This window comes from Pseudorasbora parva, chromosome 2, assembly GCF_024679245.1.
Source record: "Pseudorasbora parva isolate DD20220531a chromosome 2, ASM2467924v1, whole genome shotgun sequence".
NCBI classification, from domain to species: domain Eukaryota; kingdom Metazoa; phylum Chordata; class Actinopteri; order Cypriniformes; family Gobionidae; genus Pseudorasbora; species Pseudorasbora parva.
This window is the reverse complement of record NC_090173.1, coordinates 5,936,531-5,960,614: the sequence shown is the minus strand read 5'-3', so window position 1 is coordinate 5,960,614 and position 24,084 is coordinate 5,936,531. Positions and strand designations below refer to the sequence as shown.

Below are 24,084 nucleotides of genomic sequence, written 5' to 3'. Positions count from 1 at the left end.
AAAGTTCAGACACCCAGGGAGGCGCGGTCAGAGCAGGGCGCCGGGGCGGCGCAGTCAGAGCAGGACGCCTCAGCGGCGCACGGAGAGCAGGACGCCCCAGCGGCGCAGGGAGAGCAGGACGCCCCAGCGGCGCAGGGAGAGCAGGACGCCCCAGCGGCGCACGGAGAGCAGGACGCCCCGGAGGCGCGAGCAGAGCTGGACGCCCCGGAGGCGCGAGCAGAGCTGGACGCCCGGGAGGCGCGAGCAGAGCTGGACGCCCCGGAGGCGCGAGCAGAGCTGGACGCCCGGGAGGCGCGAGCAGAGCTGGACGCCCGGGAGGCGCGAGCAGAGCTGGACGCCCGGGAGGCGCGGTGAGAGCTGGACGCCCGGGAGGCGCGGTGAGAGCTGGACGCCCGGGAGGCGCGGTGAGAGCTGGACGCCCGGGAGGCGCGAGCAGAGCTGGACGCCCGGGAGGCGCGAGCAGAGCTGGACGCCCGGGAGGCGCGAGCAGAGCTGGACGCCCGGGAGGCGCGAGCAGAGCTGGAGGCGCGGGAGGCGCGGTGAGAGCTGGACGCCCGGGAGGCGCGGTGAGAGCTGGACGCCCGGGAGGCGCGGTGAGAGCTGGACGCCCGGGAGGCGCGGTGAGAGCTGGACGCCCGGGAGGCGCGGTGAGAGCTGGACGCCCGGGAGGCGCGGTGAGAGCTGGACGCCCGGGAGGCGCGGTGAGAGCTGGACGCCCGGGAGGCGCGGTGAGAGCAGGACGCCCGGGAGGCGTGGTGAGAGCAGGACGCCCGGGAGGCGCGGTGAGAGCAGGACGCCCGGGAGGCGCGGTGAGAGCAGGACGCCCGGGAGGCGCGGTGAGAGCAGGACGCCCGGGAGGCGCGGTGAGAGCAGGACGCCCGGGAGGCGCGGTGAGAGCAGGACGCCTGGGAGGCATCTCCGGCCCAGCGGCGTCCACCGGAATGCGATCCACCAGCACAGGGACCACCGGAACACTAGCCACCGGAACAGAGACCACCGGCATCGGGACCACCGGAACACGATCCACCGGTACAGGGACCACCGGAATACGATCCGCCAGTATTGGGACCACCGGAACTCAATCCGCCGGCACTGGGACCACCGGAATACGATCCGCCAGCATTGGGACCACCGGAACACGATCCGCTGGCACTGGGACCACCGGCACAGGGACCACCGGCACAGGCACGGAGGGAGACTTCCTTCTCCTCCTCCGTTTCAGGACCACCGGAACACGATCCGCCGGCATCGGGACCACCGGAACACGATCCGCCGGCACAGGGTCCACCGGAAGTGGATCCACAGGAGCTAAACTGGACTATACGGTCCCAGAGGGGACAGAAGATAGCAGAGGGAGGGGATTGTGGTGACCTCTTTCTCCGCTGAGTCCTCATATTGGTTGGATCCTTCTGTCACGTCACAGACAAGGGAAAATGGTGCGAGGACTCATGTGCAGGAGAAAGATGATTTAATACAAAATAAAACATAAACTCAAAACAACAACCCACGAGGGGGAAAAACACATAATAGAATAATAAAATATAAACTTAAACAAACCAACAGAATCACGGGGAGGACGGAAGACGCAGACATTACACAAGGATCCAACCCAGACTGACAAACACAAGGAGATTATAAAGGGAACAAACAAGGCAGATAATGAGGGAGAACAGGTGGGGCAAATTAACCAATAATCAGATAACAAGAAGGGCGGGGTTGACAGTAGACCGGAGACAAAAACCCAAATGTGCACACAAGACAGGACAGGCATGTGACATTCCTAAAGACAAAGAGATGTTGAGGGCCTGTAGGCCAAATGGTGCCACACCTGTAGTACAGTGGGGGAAGTCTGGTCTGATTGGTCAGTTTGAATGTCTCAGGGTTTCAGTCACATGGTCAGGGGATGGATAAACGAAGATTGCAACTTTTGCTCTGGGTCTTTTTCTCTGGGGGTCTCTTTCCTCTGACGCTGTCTTTTTCTCTGGCTGTCTCTTCTAGGGCCTTCTTGCAGTCAGAACCACTGTAGGCGATCCACCCTTACAATTTACTATCCATGTTGGAAACAGCTCTGCTGCGTGATACTTTTTTCAAGATTCTTTGATTAATTAAAAGTTTAAAAGAACAGCATTTATTCAAAATACAAATCTTTTCTAACAATAAGTTCACTCTTTAAAAAGCCTTTCACTTTTTATCAGTTTAACACATCCTTGCTGAATAAAAGTATTCATTTCTTTAATATATGTATTTTGTTACAAAATATATTTTATATTAATGCTTTTCAAAGTATACTAAAAACAGTATCACAGGCTTTAAAAAATAGACTGGAGTAATGAAGATGAATTCAGCTTTGATGACAGGAATAAATTACACTTTACTATATATTCAAATATAAAAACATTATTTAAAATTGCAATAAGAGTTCACAATACTGTTTTTACTGATGAGTAAGCAGAAGAGATTTCTTACAAAAACATTATGTGTCCAAACTTTTTGACTTATGACAATACTATACAACAGTTAACCATTTTAATAGTCTTTTTATGTTATTCTGCATTGCAATGTTGTGAAAAGTCCAGACTTAAAGCTGTTTTGTCATTTTTAACAGAAATTCACAGGAAGCATTGTTGTCATTTCAAACAATTTTAATTTAAAATCTTTGCGATTGCTTTTAAAAACCTTCTTCTAAAAACCTTCTAAAAACATTCAAATGAAATAACTGACACGAAATGAAAGTAACGATGAAGGAAAGGATAAATAAACGTAAGCCCTTTTCAGAAATGCCCGTAAACTAATCCACTAAATAAATAAAAAATATTTATTCTGAATTCTGAGTTTATAGCTTGCAATTGTGAAGAAAAAAAATGTCAGAATTCCTCGCAATTAAACAAGCTTCCTTAGTAAACAGCTCTCCTCGCTGCAATCGAAAGTAATCAGAACGACGACTCTGGAGAAAACGTACTTCTTTTAAAAAAAAACACAATTATTTCAATACAAATTCTTCTTTAAGGCATAAAGTTACCTGCTGTCTCTTTTGTGGGACTTGATGAGGCCATAATTCAGATTTATCCGCGTTGTTCGCGCAGATATTATGGATTTTAATTAACCATTGCGGATGGAAGAGTTGTTACGAGTTTTTCTGTCTCGGTGGGCAGAGCCAACATTAATATTCATGAGTTTCCTGTTGTTGTGTAATATTAAGTTCCTGTGAAAAAACAGTGAAAAACTAGGCGGAGGGAATACGTAAATATTCATGATATTCCCCTTGTTGTGGGCGTGGTCTTGAGACATCGCGAAAAGAATGGAACTGAAAATACTAGTGCTTTTTCTGTCACTTCATTTTTGTCTTTTATCATGATGCTCTCTGACGCTCCAGATTCAAAATTTTTGCTTTTCTGCCTGAGCTCTGTAGCAAATTATAAATTAGCTCGTGCATGCATGCCAGAGCTGATGTCTCTCAAAAACCACACTCAGTAGTTTCTGAAAGCTTCCAGCATATTTTGCTATTTCAAAAGTGTTGTAAATCTCCAGTGCATCGTACTAAACTGCGGCTGTCATACTCTTTATAGAAACCTCAGCTGCCGTCATATACAATACAGCTCCCATTTGTGCCAGTTTTTACTCACGTTGCCAGTCATTGTCACTGCTGGGGGGGTGGGGTGGGGGGCTTGAAATGCTCCATTTTGTCAGGTATGCATGCAGGTTTTACCTGTAGCCTTGCCTTGACTTTATTTATCCCCGCCTTTCTTCCCAATGTCTTGACTGTTCCTCATCATGATGACGATAGCCAGCTCTTCTGACATGTCATGTTTTCTTTACATGGGTTTACTTATAAAACATTAAACAAAACATGGTTTAGTTGTCTTTTATTTCAGCACATAAACACCAAGGGGGTAATCTAGCGCTCGGAAAGGGTTCCACCCATAGGGGCTGCCATTGCTAACCAAGCCATCACCTGCTGTTAGCATCCCATTGACTCCCATTCATTTTTGAGTCACTTTGACGGTGGATAACTTTACATCTGAGACGTTTAAAGACTCCATTTGTCTATTGTTTATTTCTAAAGAAACACGACAATGCATAAAAGGCTCCATTACCTTGTATCTTACACTATCGCCCCGCAGAAGCTGTTTTTGTAAAAATAGGCTAATGATTGCGTCATAACCAACGCGACTGTCGCACAGTTGAGAAATTACCGTATAGACCTGAGGAGACGCTCGCAGGCAATCTTTTACTGTCTATGAGACAGTCAGGGGGACGTGGAGACATAAAGTCTGATAAAGTCAAGGGGGAAGAATGGGGAGAAGCCGACGGTGAGCCAAAAGCAACGGGAGTAAATATTTAAACAACGTGATTCAGCTTTCACTTTCCACAACTACTAGAAGACCTACAGCTGTCAGACAGGAGGCTCATGTCACATCTACGTCCTCAAGCTCAGTCTGAGCCTGCGCAGTTCGCTCAGCCATCAGGAAGTGAGTGCCCCTAGGTTGACTTCATTATTTAGCCGTTGACGTCAATGGGCTCGCTCTGTCCATTTCTTTTACTGTCTATGATAAACACACACTGCCAGAGAGTAACCATTAGCCCTCTTAAACTTTATAACACTGCCCTCTAGTGGGACATTGCTATAATAGCTTCAATAAACACAGATATATTTACTTCAATAGCCTATACGCACATGCATATACTACACTTATACTAACAGAAGAAATGTGGTTCTCTAAAAAGTGCTTTCAACCTTCTGAATGGATGCAGAAAACTACTTTTAAACAAGAAATGGTGGACTATTTATGCTCATAGTTGCCGTAATCTTTACTGACATTGTCCGTAATGATTACTGAGATTACGTTCAGATAAGACTAAGAAGATCTGGTAATTATTACTTTGACATCTCCATGTAAAGCTAACCCTGTCCGACTGGAGTTTAAGCAGATGAACTTGTAAGAATGGATTTCACCTGAGAACAAACTAAAGGGATTAAAGCTGCAATAAAGACAATAAAACTTCACTATCTGAATGCAAGAGTAAACAAGACTGCACCTGGCCCAATCCTATTTCCTCACCCCTGCCGAGATATGACCCTCTCACCCTCTGGGTCACATGCAAATCTCACAGATACTGCCACAAGCTGTTTCTGTATGGTCAATACAAATACTTTTGGTGTGATTGGTAAACAGGTTTCATTCTCACATCAGGGGAACTGGTGACATTCCAGCTCTAGAAAAACAGGTCGTAAAAGAAGGACAACCGGGTTTGTTCCTCTGGTGTAGGAGATGCTCATAAAGATCTTTTGATAAACATTTGCTGTCAGGCCTCAAGGATAGGTGGGACCATTTGGGTCTGAGAAAAGAACCAAGATCTGCATAAATATTTGGGTGCTAAATGTTTATTGTTCTTTGATCTGGTTGAGTATTTAAGGGGAAGGAGCAAACCGCTCAAGGAAGCAATCAGAACTTCCCACACTGTTCCCATGTGTTTCTAGAAGCCAGGTAAATGATGACTCTTTGAAACTATGTATACACTATTTTATACTTGAGTAACATTGTATGCTGATCAGTTGTGTATCATTGTCTTTTAATTTGACTATATTTTGATGATTTTGCCTGGCTAAATAAACATTAACTTTGATTAATCTTGTATTATTCTAAGGCCGCTTCTTTTAGTACGATCAATCGGAGTCTGGTTTTTCCGCAGGCGTTGTCTCGGCGTAGATCAAACAGCAGGACTCAATGAATTGGAGCATAGCGCACAGAATTAGGGATAATCTGATTTCTGACTATCACTGTATTAGCAAGTTGCAGTTCCTGTGATTATTATTCCCATTACGCTTTAAGATGAGTAAGCAGGCGCAACCACTTAAAGGTAAAATATTCACTCTGCAATCCTCTGACTAATATCAGAACCGGCTCGTCTGTGTTTGAGAATGTAATTCGCGAAACATATCTCTAAGAGATATCGGGTCCCTTGATGAACGAAGATAGTGAGAAGTAGAGATACTCAGAGAGATCAAAGATCTAAATTAAATCACAACTAATCATACGATCAGCCGTAATTTATAAATGTAACAAACTCAAGGAAACTACATACAATTAGAGTCAGATTAAATTAAAACATGGAGTCAGATTTAAAATTGGATCTTCACACTTTAATGAATTACAGTGTCCTTTATAGAAGCGCCCGAAAAGACGAACACGCAGTATTCCTTCGACCAGCTGTTGGATTCCTACGTTGGGCCAAACAGGTGGAGTTTACAAAGTGGTGACCACGACGTGATCTCCCAGTCTCAGGCGAGTGACGTCTTTTGGCGCGACAATTCAGATCCACCCGAGTGAGCATGAGGTTTGAAGTTCTACTTTTCTGTCTACAAATGTCCTGGTAAGTCCATTTTTGTTGTTAGAAAGTGTTGAGGGAAAGCCTAGACGCACCCAATATAGACACATTTGTTGAACGGGTCGGTATACCCACAATAGACCGGAGACCGTAGAAATCCGGTGGTGTTTAAGGTTATTAGAAAACAACATGGCTTATCAGGGAAGCGGCAGTTTGAGTGTAGATAAGGAGATAATGGAAACACTTGGAGTGAACATTAAAGATCTCCTCCTTAGCTTGCGCAACAAAGGTGTAGATTTTGAGTGGAACAATGAGAAAATTCTAGCTTGGTACCAGACTGAGGGCCGTAAATTGGAAAAAAAGGCTCCTTTTAAAAAAATTCTGGTCGCGATCGCTTATCTGCTGCGTCGAAATGATTTGGCAACTATTGCAGAAAACGAGCGTGTAATAGCCAATATAAAAGAGCTAGAAATGCAATGATCGGACGAGTTAAAAAAGCTAAGAGCGCAGGTCGAAGCATTTGTGTATGATAAACAAACATGGGCAAGACAGGGCAGCGTGATCGAATCACAAATGAAAAAGCTTGAAAAGAAGCTTTAATTAGATAAAGATTACACATCCGCGCTTGAGGATTGTTGCGAATCAGCAGGATTTCCTGTATCTGCGGTAGTGGCGGCGATAAGCAGTAAAAAAAGTAACGCTAACGGGCAAAATAGCGATAGTGACGAAGATGATGTTGCACTTCTGTCGAGCAGTTTGCAAGGCCATCTGGACCTGAGAGAGCGTGAGCTTTCTCCAGGACCCGCGAAAGAGCAAAAATTACCCGATGAGCGAAAACAACGCAGTCCTATAATAACTCGAGTTAAATCAGGCTCGGTTCTCCGGAAACCGGTTAAAATTGCTGTGCTTAAAACAATGACGAATGCAGATGATGAAGTCACTACCATTAGCCGCCCTTTAACTTGCGAAGAATGCACTAAACACAAAGAAGTTGTGGGAATGATGCCACGAAAAGGCCCTTTCCAACCCTACTGGGACAACTTAATGTTACAGGCATCGTGTACAAATTAGAGATCAGAGATGTTTGGCAAGTAGCCCTTCTTACCATTCCAGACGAGCTAAAACCAAAAATTCCCAGCGAATTAAGAAATGGAGAAATCATAATCAAACAGGAAGATGAGGATGACGATGACGTGTATGAAAGATTAAAGGAAACTTTATTAGAGTTAAGGGGACCAACACACGCTGAGTGGAATAGGATTTTAGAGATTAAACAGACCAACAAAGAACCGTTTGAAATTTATGCCGAACGTTTATGGGTGACATACAAAGAGCATTCAGGTTTAGAAGATGCACAACGCGATCAGGAAGTTTTATTACAACTCCTGAAAAATAACGCCGGTCCCCATATACAACAGGCATTAGTTCACGGAGCCGATCCGCCAGAGAATACCTACCGGTCATTGGTGGATTGGGCTTCCAAAATAGAGGCCAGACTAAAACAAAACAAAACCCGTTTTGTGGCAACAACACAATGGTTAACCGAAGGAAGAGGTGCTAAAAATCCTGACCCTAAATTTCAACCTCGATGCCAGTTTTGTAAGAAAAACAACCATACTATCAAAACCTGTTTTCAATTAAAACGCAAACTAAATCAGGAAACGCATTCTAAGGACGACAATGGAATACTCAGGCGTTTAGGGGATTTGATTGCAAAGAATAACACTTCAGAAAACAGCGCAAAGCAATCTGAAGAAAGAAAATTGACCAAAGATGACGCATTCCAAACAGAGCTTGCTGCCCTGCTAGAAAAACATAAAAGGCCCCAATAGGGGTGCTTGGCCTCCGTTGCTATGGGAAGCGTTGTCACAAGCGGTAACCGAATCAAAATAAGAGCTAATCTCGGAGGCCGGTTAGTTAACATTCTCATTGATTCTGGAGCCGCCTGCTCTTGTACAAACCTTCCGTTACCCCTAAACACGAGAACTATTCAAATTAAAGGCATAGGCGATACTTTGATGACCGCAACGCAAACACAACCAGTTAAACTTGATTTGGGCGTGGTGGTGCTAACAGAACAATTCTGGTATTTACCAGACAATAGTGAAGGAACTGTGCTGGGAATGGACATTGTGAGAAAGCATGGATTTGTGATTCATTGTTTTGAAAAACAAATTGAACTACGAACATATAAAACTACAAAGGGAAGTTTGCCTAAAGGCAATGCAAACATTATGTCCATGTCCAGTACAGATCCAATTCAACGTCTCATCAGCAAACACAGCGATGTTTGGGCTAATCATGAACACGATTGCGGCCTTGTTGACTTTGAGGTATGCATCGAGGGAGAGCCCCCTCCCCCGCAAAAGCAATACCGCATCAAGCCAGAGGCAGAGGTCGCTGTTCATGAGATAGTACAACAGCTTGAGGCAAGAGGAATAGTTCGACGATGCAGTTCCACTACGAATTCACCGTGCTTGCCAGTGCCAAAACCTAATGGAAAATGGCGTCTGTGCATAGATTATCAGTGTCATAACAAAGTTCTACCTAAAGCGACACGAATAGTGGCAAATCCAGCTACCATCTTATCACAAGTTTCAACCGATGCTTCATGGTTCACAGTGCTTGACATCAAAAATGGTTTTTGGTCTCTTAAAGTTAAACGAAAAGACCAATGGAAATTGGCATTTACTGTATATCAAATGCAGTATACCTGGGAGCGGATGCCACAAGGCCTACACAACAGCCCAGCCATTTTCCACAGAGCTGTGGCAGATGTCCTCGGTCCCTTACTAGGGACTGGCCAGGTCGTTCACTATGTGGATGACATTTTGATAGCTACAGGAAAACAAATTGAGAACCATTTGCAGCTGGTTGACGAGGTGTTACAAAGGTTAGGTGACGCAGGCTTTAAAATGAACAAAGAAAAAGCCCAAACTGCACTAAAAGAGGTACACTATTTAGGGTACACTCTGACGAAAAGCCACAGAGCCTTAACAGATGATAGAAAGAAATGCATCGCCGAACTGCCTCGACCACATACTTTAAACTCGTTACAAAAAGTATTGGGAACAGCAAACTATTTACGAGACTTCATTCCTGATTATGCAAACACCGCTGCGCCGTTGTATTCGCTTCTAAAAGGAAAAACAAAACCAAATGATGTCCTTGAATGGACTGACGAGCATGAACAAGCATTTAGTGATTTAAAACAGCGTTTGTGCGCTGCGCCTGCCCTTGGATTGCCCAATGTATCAAAAGTTTTCCACATTCAAGTAGACACGCATGAAATAACACTAAGCAGAGTCTTAGCTCAGGAATATGGGGGAAAACTGCGTCCAATCGCGTATTACAGTCGGAAAAAATCTCTGGTCGAGCAAGGATTCGACCCATGTACGCAACACGTGCTAGCGGTGCATTGGATGCTAAAAACAACAGAGCCCATTGTCGGTTTTCAACCTGTTGTTGTACACACAATGCACACGCCTGTACGAATGTTGTTACAGGGCCGAATCAAGGGAGTTTCTTCCCAAAGATTAGCGAAATGGCTAGCCGACATTCAAGCGCGTGACATTACCATAAAAAACACACGAATTTTGCCGCATCTGCTCGGGGATGTTGAGGGAAATCCACACACATGCCAGCCTGTAAAAGAGGCACAAAGCCTTGTTCATGATCAACCATTACCAGGCCAAGCACCTGTATACATAGATGGTTCACGATTCTGTCAGAATGGTAATTTTTATGCTGGATGTGCAGTGTGGGTCCCCAATCTTCCAGACACAGATGCTGGACAACAATTGTTGTTTAAATTACCGTCTAACGTATCCGCACAGGAAGCCAAGCTCATTGCATTGCTAGAAGCGATTAAGGCACACCCTGAACCACTTTGCGTGTATACAGATAGTCGGTATGCGTTTGGGGTTGTAACTGATTTTATGGCTCAATGGCAGCTGAGAAAATTCCTCACTTCTGCTGGAACGCCTATAAAACATTTCAACACCATAACGTCAATATGGAAAGCAGTCCAAGCGCGAAAAAAACCCATGTCCATTGTGAAAGTACGCGCACACGTAAGCAAAAATCCAGATCTGCACGAGGAAAACAATAATGTTGTTGACCAACTGGCTAAGCTGGCCGCAGTCAAAGGCGACCAGTGGCAAAAAGAGACACCCTCTGCTTCTGTAGCAAGTGCTGCCCAAGTCACACCCATTGACCTCAAACAGTATCAACAAGAGCTGTGGGTCTCTGAGGGAGAACTTGTGCCACATTTGAAACATGATCAGATGGTGAACATAATTGAAGGCATAGTACTACGAGATAAGACATTTGACATTTGAAGCCCTCGAAAAACCAATAATGAAATGATATCATGATGATGCGCATGTATCGGCAACAAAAACAGCACAGCTGATACAAACTCAGTTTTGGTGGCAGGGAATGATGGCGGACATTGAAAGGTGGTGCAACACCTGCATGGTGTGTGCTACCATTAACCAGGGAAAACCAGGCCGAACAAACCTACGTAGGCCAGAACCACCGAAAGGGCCCTGGGAATCCTTACAATTGGATTTCATTGGTCCGCTACCCAGTACCAAAGGGGGGTATCGGTATTGCCTTGTGATAATTGATAAATTCTCGAAATGGGTTGAAGCAATTCCCACTAGCAATAACACGGCAAATACTGTGGCACGTGTGATAGCGAACCAAATCATCCCTCTTTGGGGAGCACCAATTCAAATTGAATCTGATCAGGGGACTCATTCTACTGGACAAGTGATGAAAAACATGTGCAAAATGCTAAACATCAAGCAAAGACTTCACGTGTCTTACAGGCCACAAAGTTCGGGAAATGTTGAACGCGTTAACCGCACCATAAAAGAAAATATTGCAAAGCAGATAGCACAACACCAAAACAGGTGGATTGATGTCTTACCCACAGTTCTGACTGTGCTGCGAGCAATCCCATCAAAATCGACAGGCATTAGCCCATATGAGCTTATGACTGGAAGGGTGATGAAGTTACCCATTGATCCAGAAATTTCCCCAGCAGATCTGGGGCCCCTCATGCTTGCGACTCAGCAGACTGTGTTGGTGAAATTGCAAGAAAGATTGAAGGTGTTGCATGCACAGGCTGCACTGAAACAAAAACAGTCAGACCTGTCAGATGATGCACAATTTAACCCAATCACTGAAAGAAAATTTTCAGAAGGGGATGTGGTGATGGTACGCGTCTTTGTGAAACAAAACGCATTTTCCCCTAGATGGCACGGGCACTATGAAATGAAAGCTGTTTGCAACAGCTGCGTGGCCGTGACCATCAGAGGAAAATTAAGATGGTACCACATGTCCCAGTGTAAACCATTCAAAGGTCCAGTGAATTAATTATGATCTTCTTCCTTCGCAGGACAATCACTGCAATTCCATGGAGTCCGGACGCCAGGTTGGTATCCGGACCAACCTGCATCGAACTGGGACAACGCATCACACTCACACACACCCTAGGATGCGAGAGATGGGTATGGAAATATAACAAGGGGCCATTCACATCTTATACTTCAATCACATACAAAGAAATAGTCACATGGCCCCCCGGATTAGCACCGGCACCAAATTGCTTCACAAAAATCTGCTGTAGCACAGGTTTTACCCATCTCCCATACCAAAACCTCACTGGTTACACACATGCGGCCATAACATTACGGCCTGGGAGCCACTTAAAGTTTTCCCAGATTCAGAAATTGGTAAACTGCACACATTTTATGAGAAGAATAATTATGGCACAGATCCTAAAAAATGTTATTCAAGTACGGATCTGGAACCAGCAACATATAGGTGCACTCACACAACATCGCATAACGACACACATTTGAAGTTTACGGAACTTCTGTTCAATCTGACAAAACGGACACCGAGCAGTATTGTAAAAACATTTGTTTGGACTAGTCGGAAAGAAGGAACATACTGTGTGGGAAAATGTGAGGCAAATCTGGACAATTTTACTAGCCCTCACAATTGCTCATGGACTTTACACCATTGCTTTAATTTGACTACCTGTGGATACAGGAAACCCACACAGTGTCCAAAATTACATCCCACTCCTCCAGGTGGTCTGATCAAAGGAAATGTGAATAAGACTTTGCTTCATGATGTCAATCTTGTGATAACACATGTGACGTATAACATCTCTAATATTTTGTCTGCCTACGAAAAGCACTGTGATATTAATGACAAAACATACACATGGCTACAGTCACGCATCGATGATTTAGTTTCTGATTACAAAAATAGACTTGCAGTCCAAATTCCACCTGTTCGCACTAAACGAGACATTTTGGAAATATAGCAGGCCTTTTTGGTTCAGTAAATTCTATATCCAACAATTACAAAATAACAGGTCAATCTCAATTTTCAACATGGTTGACAAATCAGGTGGCCACTGGTTTTCAACACATCACTAATAGTAATGAAAATATTATTAAAGCGGTCAGATCTGAGGCGCAGGCGGTTCTGACGACCAGCCAGACAATTTTTAATCAGACCCGTACCATCGAGCATGACTTAGCCTGTAGGTTGTATGCACAGGATTTGTTTACTGCAGCGAGACAAGAGATTTTAGATCTTCGTCTCTATAAAACACCTAGACATGTTCTAAATGATCTGCATAGATGGCTTGCATCAGAGAAAATGAAAAATATTAAATACTCTGAATTATTATCAACGTTAATGATGTATACTGGAAATGAATGTACTGGCTGTATTGGGTTCTTTGCCACTTTCCCTTTAATTCACCCAGATCAAGTTTACTTAAATTCCACTACCATACGCTCTATTGGCGTTGTAGTGAAGGATCAGATCATAAAATGGGACTATCTTATGGGGTATATGACTTTGAGGGGCATTGAAACCTTGTTTACCACTCGCAGTTGTTGTCATGAAACATCAAGTTACGTTATTTGCACCTGCAACACTTTACAGCCTTTTTCTGCCAATGACTCTAAGCTTGTTAACGTCCAGTCATTGCATGGACATTCTGATGCTGTTCAAGTGTCTCACACACAGTGGTGCATCGTCAGTGAGATGAATTCCTTCACCTACGGAGGTCTGACCTGCCCTGCTAACCACACTTTCTGTTTAGAAGTGAAAGAGGACTTTTCAATGGGTCAGATCAACATCCTGGGAAGGGTACCAATGGACGCGGATGTTTCCCCCTGGTGGGAGGACACTTTTTATGAACAAAGCACACAAGATTTGGTCAACACAATGGACTTAGTACAAGAAATGATCCTGCAGACTGAATACCATCTCAACCAAGCACAAGAAATGATCCTGCAGACTGAATACCATCTCAACCAAGCACAAGTGGAGGCAAATCTGGCGAAAAAGACTGCCGAGATCTTGTCCAGTTCTTCTACGCGTTCAGCACAGTATGCGTACACATGGTGGGACTGGATGTTCCGTGGATGTGCCATGGCCAGTGTGTTCATCTTCTTATTCACACTCTGTCAGTGCTGTTACTTCAGATGTCTTCTTCGAGCAATGCGCACTTCAACCAACATGGCCATTGCACTCAGCCCATTACAGATACCAGCCCTACGGAAAGTGCAGCTGTAAAAAAAAAGAAATCCCTGGTGGTGGCCCCTCGGAGACTGCTCTGTCTCTGCTCCAAGGGACCAAGGGCGGAACTGTAAGAATGGATTTCACCTGAGAACAAACTAAAGGGATTAAAGCTGCAATAAAGACAATAAAACTTCACTATCTGAATGCAAGAGTAAACAAGACTGCACCTGGCCCAATCCTATTTCCTCACCCCTGCCGAGATATGACCCTCTCACCCTCTGGGTCACATGCAAATCTCACAGATACTGCCACAAGCTGTTTCTGTATGGTCAATATAAATACTTTTGGTGTGATTGGTAAACAGGTTTCATTCTCACATCAGGGGAACTGGTGACATTCCAGCTCTAGTAAAACAGGTCGTAAAAAGAAGGACAACCGGGTTTGTTCCTCTGGTGTGGGAAGATGCTAATAAAGATCTCTTGATAAACATTTGCTGTCAGGCCTCAAGGATAGGTGGGACCATTTGGGTCTGAGAAAAGAACCAAGATCTGCATAAATATTTGGGTGCTAAATGTTTATTGTTCTTTGATCTGGTGGAGTATTTAAGGGAAAGGAACAAACCGCTCAAGGAAGCATCTGTAATCAGAACTTCCCACACTGTTCCCGTGTGTTTCTAGAAGCCAGGTAAATGATGACTCTTTGAAACTATGTTTATACTATTTTATACTTGAGTAACATTGTATGCTGATCAGTTGTGTATCATTGTCTTTTAATTTGACTATATTTTGATGATTTTGCCTGGCTAAATAAACATTAACTTTGATTAATCTTGTATTATTCTAAGGCCGCTTCTTTTAGTACGATCAATCGGAGTCTGTATTAGCAAGTTGCAGTTCCTGTGATTATTATTCCCATTACGCTTTAAGATGAGTAAGCAGGCGCAACCACTTAAAGGTAAAATATTCACTCTGCAATCCTCTGACTAATATCAGAACCGTCTCGTCTGTGTTTGAGAATGTAATTCGCGAAACATATCTCTAAGAGATATCGGGTCCCTTGATGAACGAAGATAGTGAGAAGTAGAGATACTCAGAGAGATCAAAGATCTAAATTAAATCACAACTAATCATACGATCAGCTGTAATTTATAAACGTAACAAACTCAAGGAAACTACATACAATTAGAGTCAGATTAAATTCAAACATGGAGTCAGATTTAAAATTGGATCTTCACACTTTAATAAATTACAGTGTCCTTTATAGAAGCGCCCGAAAAGACGAACACGCAGTATTCCTTCGACCAGCTGTTGGATTCCTACGTTGGGCCAAACAGGTGGAGTTTACAAATTCATACAACAAGTTTAAAGGGGTGTTTTATTGACACAAGGCCCAGCAAATCTCAGAATATGTCGACCATTGACGTCATAGAATGCAGAATCGCCAACAGATAAATATGTACGCCTGCTTCTGTAGCCCCGCCCACCGACTCGTGGAGCTAAACGGATCACGCTACGGAGCAATAAACATGCCGAAGATAGCAAGATATTGGCCCTCATTTATCAATCTTGCGTAGAAACGGGTGTATATGTTGGCGTAAGATTATGCTTACACTCCTCTCACCGCCTGATTTATGAAGCTGTGCGCACCTCTGCAATTCAGGTGTACGCAATACTTGCCCTTGATAAATCCCGCGGCTGAAAACGATCGTCATTAGAATAACACGCCCCTATATATTCAAGTCTCCGCCTCCCGCACGCCCTCATTTTACGCCATGGACAAACAGAAGACGGCAAAGAAACGAAACTTCTCCGACGTGGAGATCGGGCGCGCTCAATAATCTCACTAGTCCACTAGTCAGGGCACTGATTAGGGCATAAGTTAATGGGCTGACTCCCTGATCAGTGCTCTGACTACTGAACTATTGAGATGATTGAGACGCGCCCATCGAGACCATCACCAGGGAAGTGGAAAAAAAACCCGAAATTGTTTTATTTGGGAGTTTAAAGAGTGGGATTAAAGGCACCTACAAAAACAAAATATGGACCCAAATTACGAGTAGCTACTGTTAGTGTGGGGGTTGAGACGCGCACTCCAGCAGTTTAAAGCTGTTTGAATGATAAATTACCATCACAATGCATTATTTTACAGCACGTTTTGAAACAATTAGCATTTAATTTCGTATCACGGCACATGTATTGGGGTGTACAATAGTGATGATGTATTGTGGAGTAAGATTCTTCTTCTTATTATTATGATTATTATTCTTAATGACGCTTGTTATTTAGAAGAAGAATGCCGTTTTTATTGATTTTATTATTATTTAAAAGAAGAAGGCCTTTTTTATTATTTTGTCAGTCTGAATTATTTTAGTCCCAGTCCGTGCGCAGCTGCTGAGCCAGGCGCGGGCCTGAAACGTCAGATAAAGCGCACAGGCTCGCGACTGGAGGAATACATATGCCTAAAAATCAAACGCTTTGGTAAAGTCACACAAATTAAACATTGACGTTCATGTTGCACAAAAATAAACACTAAATGTTGTTGTTGTGGTTTTTAACAGTGGATCATATAGCATATCTTGTCAGTGCGTTTTGTGGTGTTAGGAATTGTTTTTCTGCGCATTTTCCCACTAACTCAAACGTGCGTACACCACCTCCTGAGCTGGCGTAGGATTTGAGCGTGCCGTACGCCAACGTCCATATTGATAAATCTCAAAGCCACCGTGGGTTTGGGTGTACGCAAGGTGTACGCTGGAAATTTGGTGTACGCACTTTTGATAAATGAGGGCCATTGTGCTGTGCCTGGTTGTGGAAGAATGCAGTCGCTGCATAAGCTTCCTTCGGATCCTGATATTATGAATGAATTAACTTTATTTTTAATAAAGTTCCAGTGCACGTGTGTAAGACATTGCATGTTTATTTGCTTCATATCACTGTGGAATCGTTTGTAAACAAGACACAGGTGGACACTGGATTTGCAGACATATTGAGATTAAAACAATACTGTGTCTTCTATATTGGAACTGACAGGAATGGTGCAATACACTTATGTGAGTAAAACATGTTTTTATGTGTGACAGTATTACAATGTTACAGATCGTTTTGATTATGTGTATGTGTCTAACAGAACATACAGTGGGGCAAAAAAGTATTTAGTCAGCAACCAATTGTGCAAGTTCTCCCACTTAAAAATATGAGAGAGGCCTGTAATTTATCATAGGTACACTTCAACTATGAGAGACAGAATGAAAAAAAAATCCAGAAAGTCACATTGTCTTATTTTTAAAGAATTTATTTGCAAATTACGGTGAAAAATAAGTATTAGCTCAATAACAAAAGTTCATCTCAATACTTTGTGATATACCCTTTGTTGGCAATGACAGTGGTCAAACATTTTCTGTAAATCGCCACAAGGTTTTTACACACTGTTGCTGGTAGTTTGGCTCATTCCTCCATGCAGATCTCCTCTAGAGCAGTGATGTTTTGGGGCTGTCGCTGGGCAACACGGATTTTCAACTACCTCCAAAGATTTTCTGTGGGGTTGAGATCTAGAGAATGGCTACGCCACTCCAGGACTTGAAATGCTTTTTACGGAGCCACTGCTTCTGTGGCCGGGCGGTGTTGTCATGCTGAAAGACCCAGCCACGTTCCATTTTCAAAGCCTTTGTTGATGGAAGGAGGTTTTTACTCAAAATCTCACGATACATGGCCCCATTCATTCTTTTCTTTACACGGATCAGTCGTCCTGGTCCCTTTGCAGAAAAACAGCCCCAAAGCATGATGTTAACACCTCCATGCTTCACAGTAGGTATGGTGCAACTCAGCATTCTTTCTCCTCCAAACACCAAAAAGTTATATTTTGGTTTCATTTGACCTTATGGCATTCTCCCAATCCTCTTCTGGATTATCAAAATGCTCTCTAGCAAACTTAAGACAGGCCCAGACATGTACTGGCTTAAGCAGGGTTTGAGTCCCTGGTGGCGTAGTGTGTTACTGATGGTAGCCTTTGGTCCCAGCTCTCTGTAGGTCATTCACTAGGTCCCCCCATGTGGTTCTGGGATTTTTGCTCACTGTTCTTGTGATCATTTTGACCCCATGGAGTGAGATCTTATGTGGAGCCCCAGATCGAGGGAGATTATCAGTGGTCTTGTATGTCTTCCATTTTCTAATGATTGCTCCCACAGTTGATGTATTCCCAACAAGCTGATTACCTATTGCAGATTGCAGGTCTACAATTTTGTTTTTGGTGTCTTGAATAAATAAATCTCACAGGTTCTCACTGAAGCTCAAACATGATGGGTAACACAAGAATGAACCTCATTGGTTCGTAAGGAGTTAAAACGTGAGCTCCAACTGGGGAGTAAAACTGTATTAACTCTGACACTTCATAAAACATGCAAAGTGGGTCGTAAACAGAGACAAAGAGAATCTTTCCCGCTCAGAATTCACCCTCTGGATTGGTCAAGTTAACCAAAGAGGGGTGTGGACTACTTGTCTTAAAAAACAAAGAAACCGTTTCGTTAGGAGTTCCTCTCTGCTCTTCTTCGCACCTTCCTCCCGTCATCTCAACTCGGCTCGCCCCATCGCTATGCGGCTTCGGTCTTGGCTTGGCAGCAATGACGTTGGTTGGTTCCTTTGAAGTCTGCGCACTTTACTACTCAGTCCTCGGACAAAGGCACACAGGCACTGAGCGCCATCTCAACAGTCAAGGAACTTTCTCAACTTCGATGGAGACCTTCACTTCCTCCACTTTTCGGCAAAATTCACAAATATCAAACTACCTTCAAACTTACATTTACATTTAATCATTTAGCAGACGCTTTTATCCAAAGCAACTTACAAAAAAGGGGAGAGTAATAGAAGCAACGGAACAGACAAGGCCAAAAACCTGTAAGAGCTGTAAGAAATCTCAATTAATTAGCACAATACACAACAATTTTATTTTTTTTTTTTTTAAATAAAGACAGACATCTACAACAAAAACTCATGTCCGCAAAGTGCCGAACACTGGATTTTGATAGCTAAGATAGCTACAACCCATTAGGACTAAGGCTGTTGCCCCAGCTGTTGTCGTTAATGCTGATTCAGTGGCCCAATGGGTTGGTTTTGTATTCTAGCTAAACGCGCAGCAATAGCCATCTACAACAAAAACTCACGTACGCAATATACAGAACACTGGATTCTGATAGTTATGATAACTATGTAACATACCCGCCTGAAGGCACAAATCCGGATGAGAGACGTAGATATGATCCAGGAGTGTGCGCTTTTGGTCGTTGCTGTGGTGATCAGTAAGTGCTATTCTGTATTGGTCAAGTGCAAATGGAAAAGATGTGTCTTAAGATGTTTTTTAAGAATGGCTACAGACTCGGCAGCACGAATTGAGATCGGCAGGTCATTCCACCAGGTAGGAACGGTCCAGGAAAATGTCCGTGAAAGCGATTTCATGCCTCTTTGGGATGGAACCACGAGGCGCCGCTCGCTCGCAGAACGCAAGCTTCTGGAGGGTGTGTAAGTCTGAGCAAGTGAATTTAGGTATATTGGTGCAGAGCCAGAGGTTGTTTTGTAGGCGAGAACTAGTGCCTTGAATTTGATGCGAGCAGCCATTGGCAACCAGTGCAGTCTGATGAAGAGAGGCGTAACATGCGCTCTCTTCGGCTCATTAAAGACCACTCTCGCCGCTGAATTCTGGATCAGCTGCAAGGGTTTGATAGTGCATGCTGGAAGCCCAGCCAGAAGAGCATTACAATAATCCAGTCTGGAGAGAACAAGAGCTTGAACCAGGAGTTGTGCAGCCTGTTCTGATAGGAAGGGTCTAATCTTTCTAATGTTGTATAAAGCAAATCTGCAGGACCGGGCTGTTGCAGTAATGTGGTCAGTGAAGTTTAACTGGTCATCAATCACAACTCCAAGGTTTCTTGCTGTCCTTGATGGAGTTATGGTCGATGAACCAAGCTGAATGGAGAAATTTTGATGAAGTGCTGGGTTGGTTGAGAAAACAAGTAATTCTGTCTTTGCAAGATTGAGTTTAAGATGATGCTCTTTCATCCAGTCAGAAATGTCTGTCAGACAGGCAGCGATACGAACACTGACTGTAGGATCATCTGGTTGAAATGAGAAGTAGAGTTGAGTGTCATCCGCATAGCAGTGATAGGAGAAGGCGTGTTCTGAATGACAGAACCTAATGATGACATGTAGATGGAGAAGAGAAGTGGTCCAAGGACTGAGCCCTGTGGAACCCCAGTAGCTAGATTATGAGACTTAGACACTTCACCTCTCCATGACACCCTGTAGGACCTACCAGAGAGGTAAGACCTGAACCACTGGAGAGCAGATCCTGAGATCCCCGTCCTCTTAAGTGTTGACAGGAGGATCTGGTGGTTAACTGTGTCAAAAGCAGCAGACAGATCCAGCAGAATGAGCACTGAGGATTTGGAAGCTGCTTTTGCCAGTCTCAGTGCCTCAGTTACAGAGAGCAAGGCAGTCTCAGTCGAATGGCCGCTTTTGAAGCCGGATTGGTTGTTGTCTAGGAGGTTGTCCCGTTCAAGAAACGTAGAGAGTTGATTGAACACAACTCGCTCAAGGGTCTTTGCAATGAAAGGCAGAAGGGATACCGGTCGGTAGTTTTCTAAAAGTGCTGGATTCAGAGAGGGTTTCTTAAGCAGTGGGGTTATCCGAGCCTACTTAAATGCTGTGGGAAAGGTGCCCGTGTGAAGAGAAGTGTTGACAATGTGAGTGAGTGCAGGAGTGATTGAAGAAGAAATAGCCTGAAGGAGGTGAGTGGGAATAGGATCAAGTGGACAGGTAGTAGGGTGATTGGAAAGGATGAGTTTAGAAATATCTGCCTCGGAGAGTGGAGAGAAGGATGGAAGCGTGTTCGTGTTAGTTGTTGAGATGTGCGTGTCAGTTAGTGATGAGGAGAACTGTTTGCTAATGAGAGCTGTTTTGTTGGTGAAAAATGATGCAAAGTCATCAGCTGTAAGAGTTGATGAAGGAGGGGGAGGAGGTGGACAAAGGAGAGAGGAGAATGTTTTAAAGAGTTGGCGAGAGTCAGAGCAATTGTTGATTTTGTTGTGGTAGTATGTTGTTTAAGCAGTGGAGACATTTGTAGAGAAAGAAGAGAGAAGAGACTGATAAAAGGCAAGGTCAGTATTGTTTTTAGATTTATGCCATTTCCTCTCTGCCGCCCTGAGTCCAGAGCGATGTTCACGGAGAACTTCAGACAGCCAGGGGGCAGATGGGGTGGGGCGGGCTGGTCTGGATGAAAGGGGGCAAAAACTGTCTAAGGAGGATGTTAGAGTGGAGCAAAGAGTGTCGGTAGCACTGTTAGTGTCCAGTGCTGAGAACTGAGCAGGTGGAGGGAGTGAAGATGAAACCATAGTGGATAGGCGAGAGGGAGAGAGTGAGCGTAGATTACGCCGAAAGGTAATCTGTGTAGGAGTACGTTTTGTATCAGGAGTCAGTATGAGGTTAAGAGTGATGAGAAAGTGGTCTGAGGTGTGTAATGGAGTAACTAAAGTGTTGTCTGTGGAGCAGTTGCGTGTGTAGACCAGGTCTAATTGGTTACCTGATCTGTGAGTAGCCGTAGTAGATACTAACTTAAGGTCAAATGAAGTCAGTAGAGTGCTGAAGTCTGCAGCTAGGTGTTTATCAAGATGGATGTTGAAGTCGCCAAGCAGAATCAGTGGAGTGCCATCCTCAGGGAAGCTAGAAAGTAACACATCCAACTCCTCCACAAAGTTACCGAGGTGACCTGGAGGACGATAGACCACTACCACATGGATTTTAACAGGGTGAGTAATAGTGATTGAGTGCGATTCAAATGAATTGGCCGGTAGAGACGGTAATGGATCAAATTTCCAATCATTTGAGATAAGCAAACCAGTACCCCCACCCCTCCCAATAGGCCGAGGAGTGTGTGAAAAAGTATAATTGCTTGAGAGGGCTGCAGGAGTGGCAGTGTCCTCTGGTTTGATCCAGGTCTCAGTTAGGGCCATGAGGCTAAGCTGAGAATGAGTCCCAATAGATGAAATAAAGTCTGCTTTGTTTACAGCCGACTGGCAATTCCAGAGACCAATTGGAATAAAGAGTAAAGTAGCAGAGGATGTTAGGATATAGCGCAAATTATTAGGATTACGGCGTCTCGTGCGTACGGAGCGTGGTTTACGAGTGCTAGTAGTTATAGTTGAGATTTGAAAGCACATGGTGAATACAAATCAGAGAAAAGGCCAGATAGGAATTAGAGCCGAACACAAATAATGAAAAGGAAGATGATACTCAAGTGCCTTGCCGGGGTCCTTGCTCGGGAGGAGTTGCACTGGGAAGAGTTGAAGTCTTTACACTCGTCGGTCTTGCACTGGGAAGAGTTGAAGTCTTTACACTCGTCGGTCTTGCACTGGGAAGAGTTGAAGTCTTTACACTCGTCGGTCTTCACACAAGGAGGGCTTCACACTGCCGCTTCCGCTGCCGCGGACTATCACGCTATTTATACTCACTTGAGTATCGTTATTGAAAGCAGCTGGGAACGCCCCCAACAAACTCGCTTCCCAACGTGGCAATGACCAAACAAATGCTAACTCAACAAATGCTAACTCCCACACACACCGAGAGAATATACCAAAACTAATAATACACACCTCAGCACTACACAGACACACTTATCCAACAACAAATGAACAAACAATCAAATGAGAAAAGTTACAAACACTTACAGAGTAGTTGTCTATCAGTCAATTGAATTGCTCCTCTCTAGCCAAAATGTTTCAAACACACAAGGCTTTTAATACCTCGCTGGCCACGCCCCCAACAAACTCGCTTCCCAACGTGGCAATGACCAAACAAATGCTAACTCAACAAATGCTAACTCCCACACACACCGAGAGAATATACCAAAACTAATAATACACACCTCAGCACTACACAGACACACTTATCCAACAACAAATGAACAAACAATCAAATGAGAAAAGTTACAAACACTTACAGAGTAGTTGTCTATCAGTCAATTGAATTGCTCCTCTCTAGCCAAAATGTTTCAAACACACAAGGCTTTTAATACCTCGCTGGCCACGCCCCCAACAAACTCGCTTCCCAACGTGGCAATGACCAAACAAATGCTAACTCAACAAATGCTAACTCCCACACACACCGAGAGAATATACCAAAACTAATAATACACACCTCAGCACTACACAGACACACTTATCCAACAACAAATGAACAAACAATCAAATGAGAAAAGTTACAAACACTTACAGAGTAGTTGTCTATCAGTCAATTGAATTGCTCCTCTCTAGCCAAAATGTTTCAAACACACAAGGCTTTTAATACCTCGCTGGCCACGCCCCCAACAAACTCGCTTCCCAACGTGGCAATGACCAAACAAATGCTAACTCAACAAATGCTAACTCCCACACACACCGAGAGAATATACCAAAACTAATAATACACACCTCAGCACTACACAGACACACTTATCCAACAACAAATGAACAAACAATCAAATGAGAAAAGTTACAAACACTTACAGAGTAGTTGTCTATCAGTCAATTGAATTGCTCCTCTCTAGCCAAAATGTTTCAAACACACAAGGCTTTTAATACCTCGCTGGCCACGCCCCCAACAAACTCGCTTCCCAACGTGGCAATGACCAAACAAATGCTAACTCAACAAATGCTAACTCCCACACACACCGAGAGAATATACCAAAACTAATAATACACACCTCAGCACTACACAGACACACTTATCCAACAACAAATGAACAAACAATCAAATGAGAAAAGTTACAAACACTTACAGAGTAGTTGTCTATCAGTCAATTGAATTGCTCCTCTCGCTTCCCGCTGATCGGAGACACGATCACTTGGGAGAACTGAGAGAGAGCGCTCCAGCTCACAGAATGCTCTGCGAGGATTCACACGCATTCTTTTATACTCAACACAAAGCAATCCACGCAAGTATAAAGTCCATCGATATTTAGATGCGTTTTAAGACTAGTAACCCTGTTTAAGGGGATATTGTTCTTTGCTGGCTCTCTGTAGTTAATGTGCAAAATTGCCATTCTGAAGCCTTCCTTTATTTTCTTTCTCTTCTTGTCTTTCTTTCGTTACTTCTCGTTATCCTATATATACATGTATTCTTTATTTAGTCATATGTATTCGTAGTATCAATTATTAAAACCATTTTATCCACATTTGAT

General features: G+C 43.8%; 1 protein-coding gene and 1 pseudogene across 1 annotated transcript; one reads left to right on the top strand and one right to left on the bottom strand.

Annotated features, from left to right (window-relative positions):
- Positions 1–941: 941 nt before the first annotated feature.
- Positions 942–13,941, top strand: LOC137048298 (uncharacterized; annotated as a pseudogene).
- A 6,642-nt stretch (positions 13,942–20,583) lies between these two features.
- On the bottom strand, positions 20,584–23,709 carry LOC137091031 (uncharacterized). The gene is made up of 2 exons (XM_067455120.1): positions 22,595–23,709; positions 20,584–22,239 (listed from the first exon to the last, which is right to left on the bottom strand). Exon 2 carries the CDS (start codon positions 22,085–22,087, stop codon positions 20,972–20,974), a length of 1,116 nt encoding a protein of 371 aa, XP_067311221.1. The 5' UTR covers positions 22,088–22,239; positions 22,595–23,709; the 3' UTR covers positions 20,584–20,971.
- Positions 23,710–24,084: the final 375 nt, after the last annotated feature.

What these genes read in the sequence shown, in the direction of transcription:
- LOC137091031 (XM_067455120.1), bottom strand. Translation starts at nt 22,087, where the DNA reads ATGTGCTTTCAAATCTCAACTATAACTACTAGCACTCGTAAACCACGC.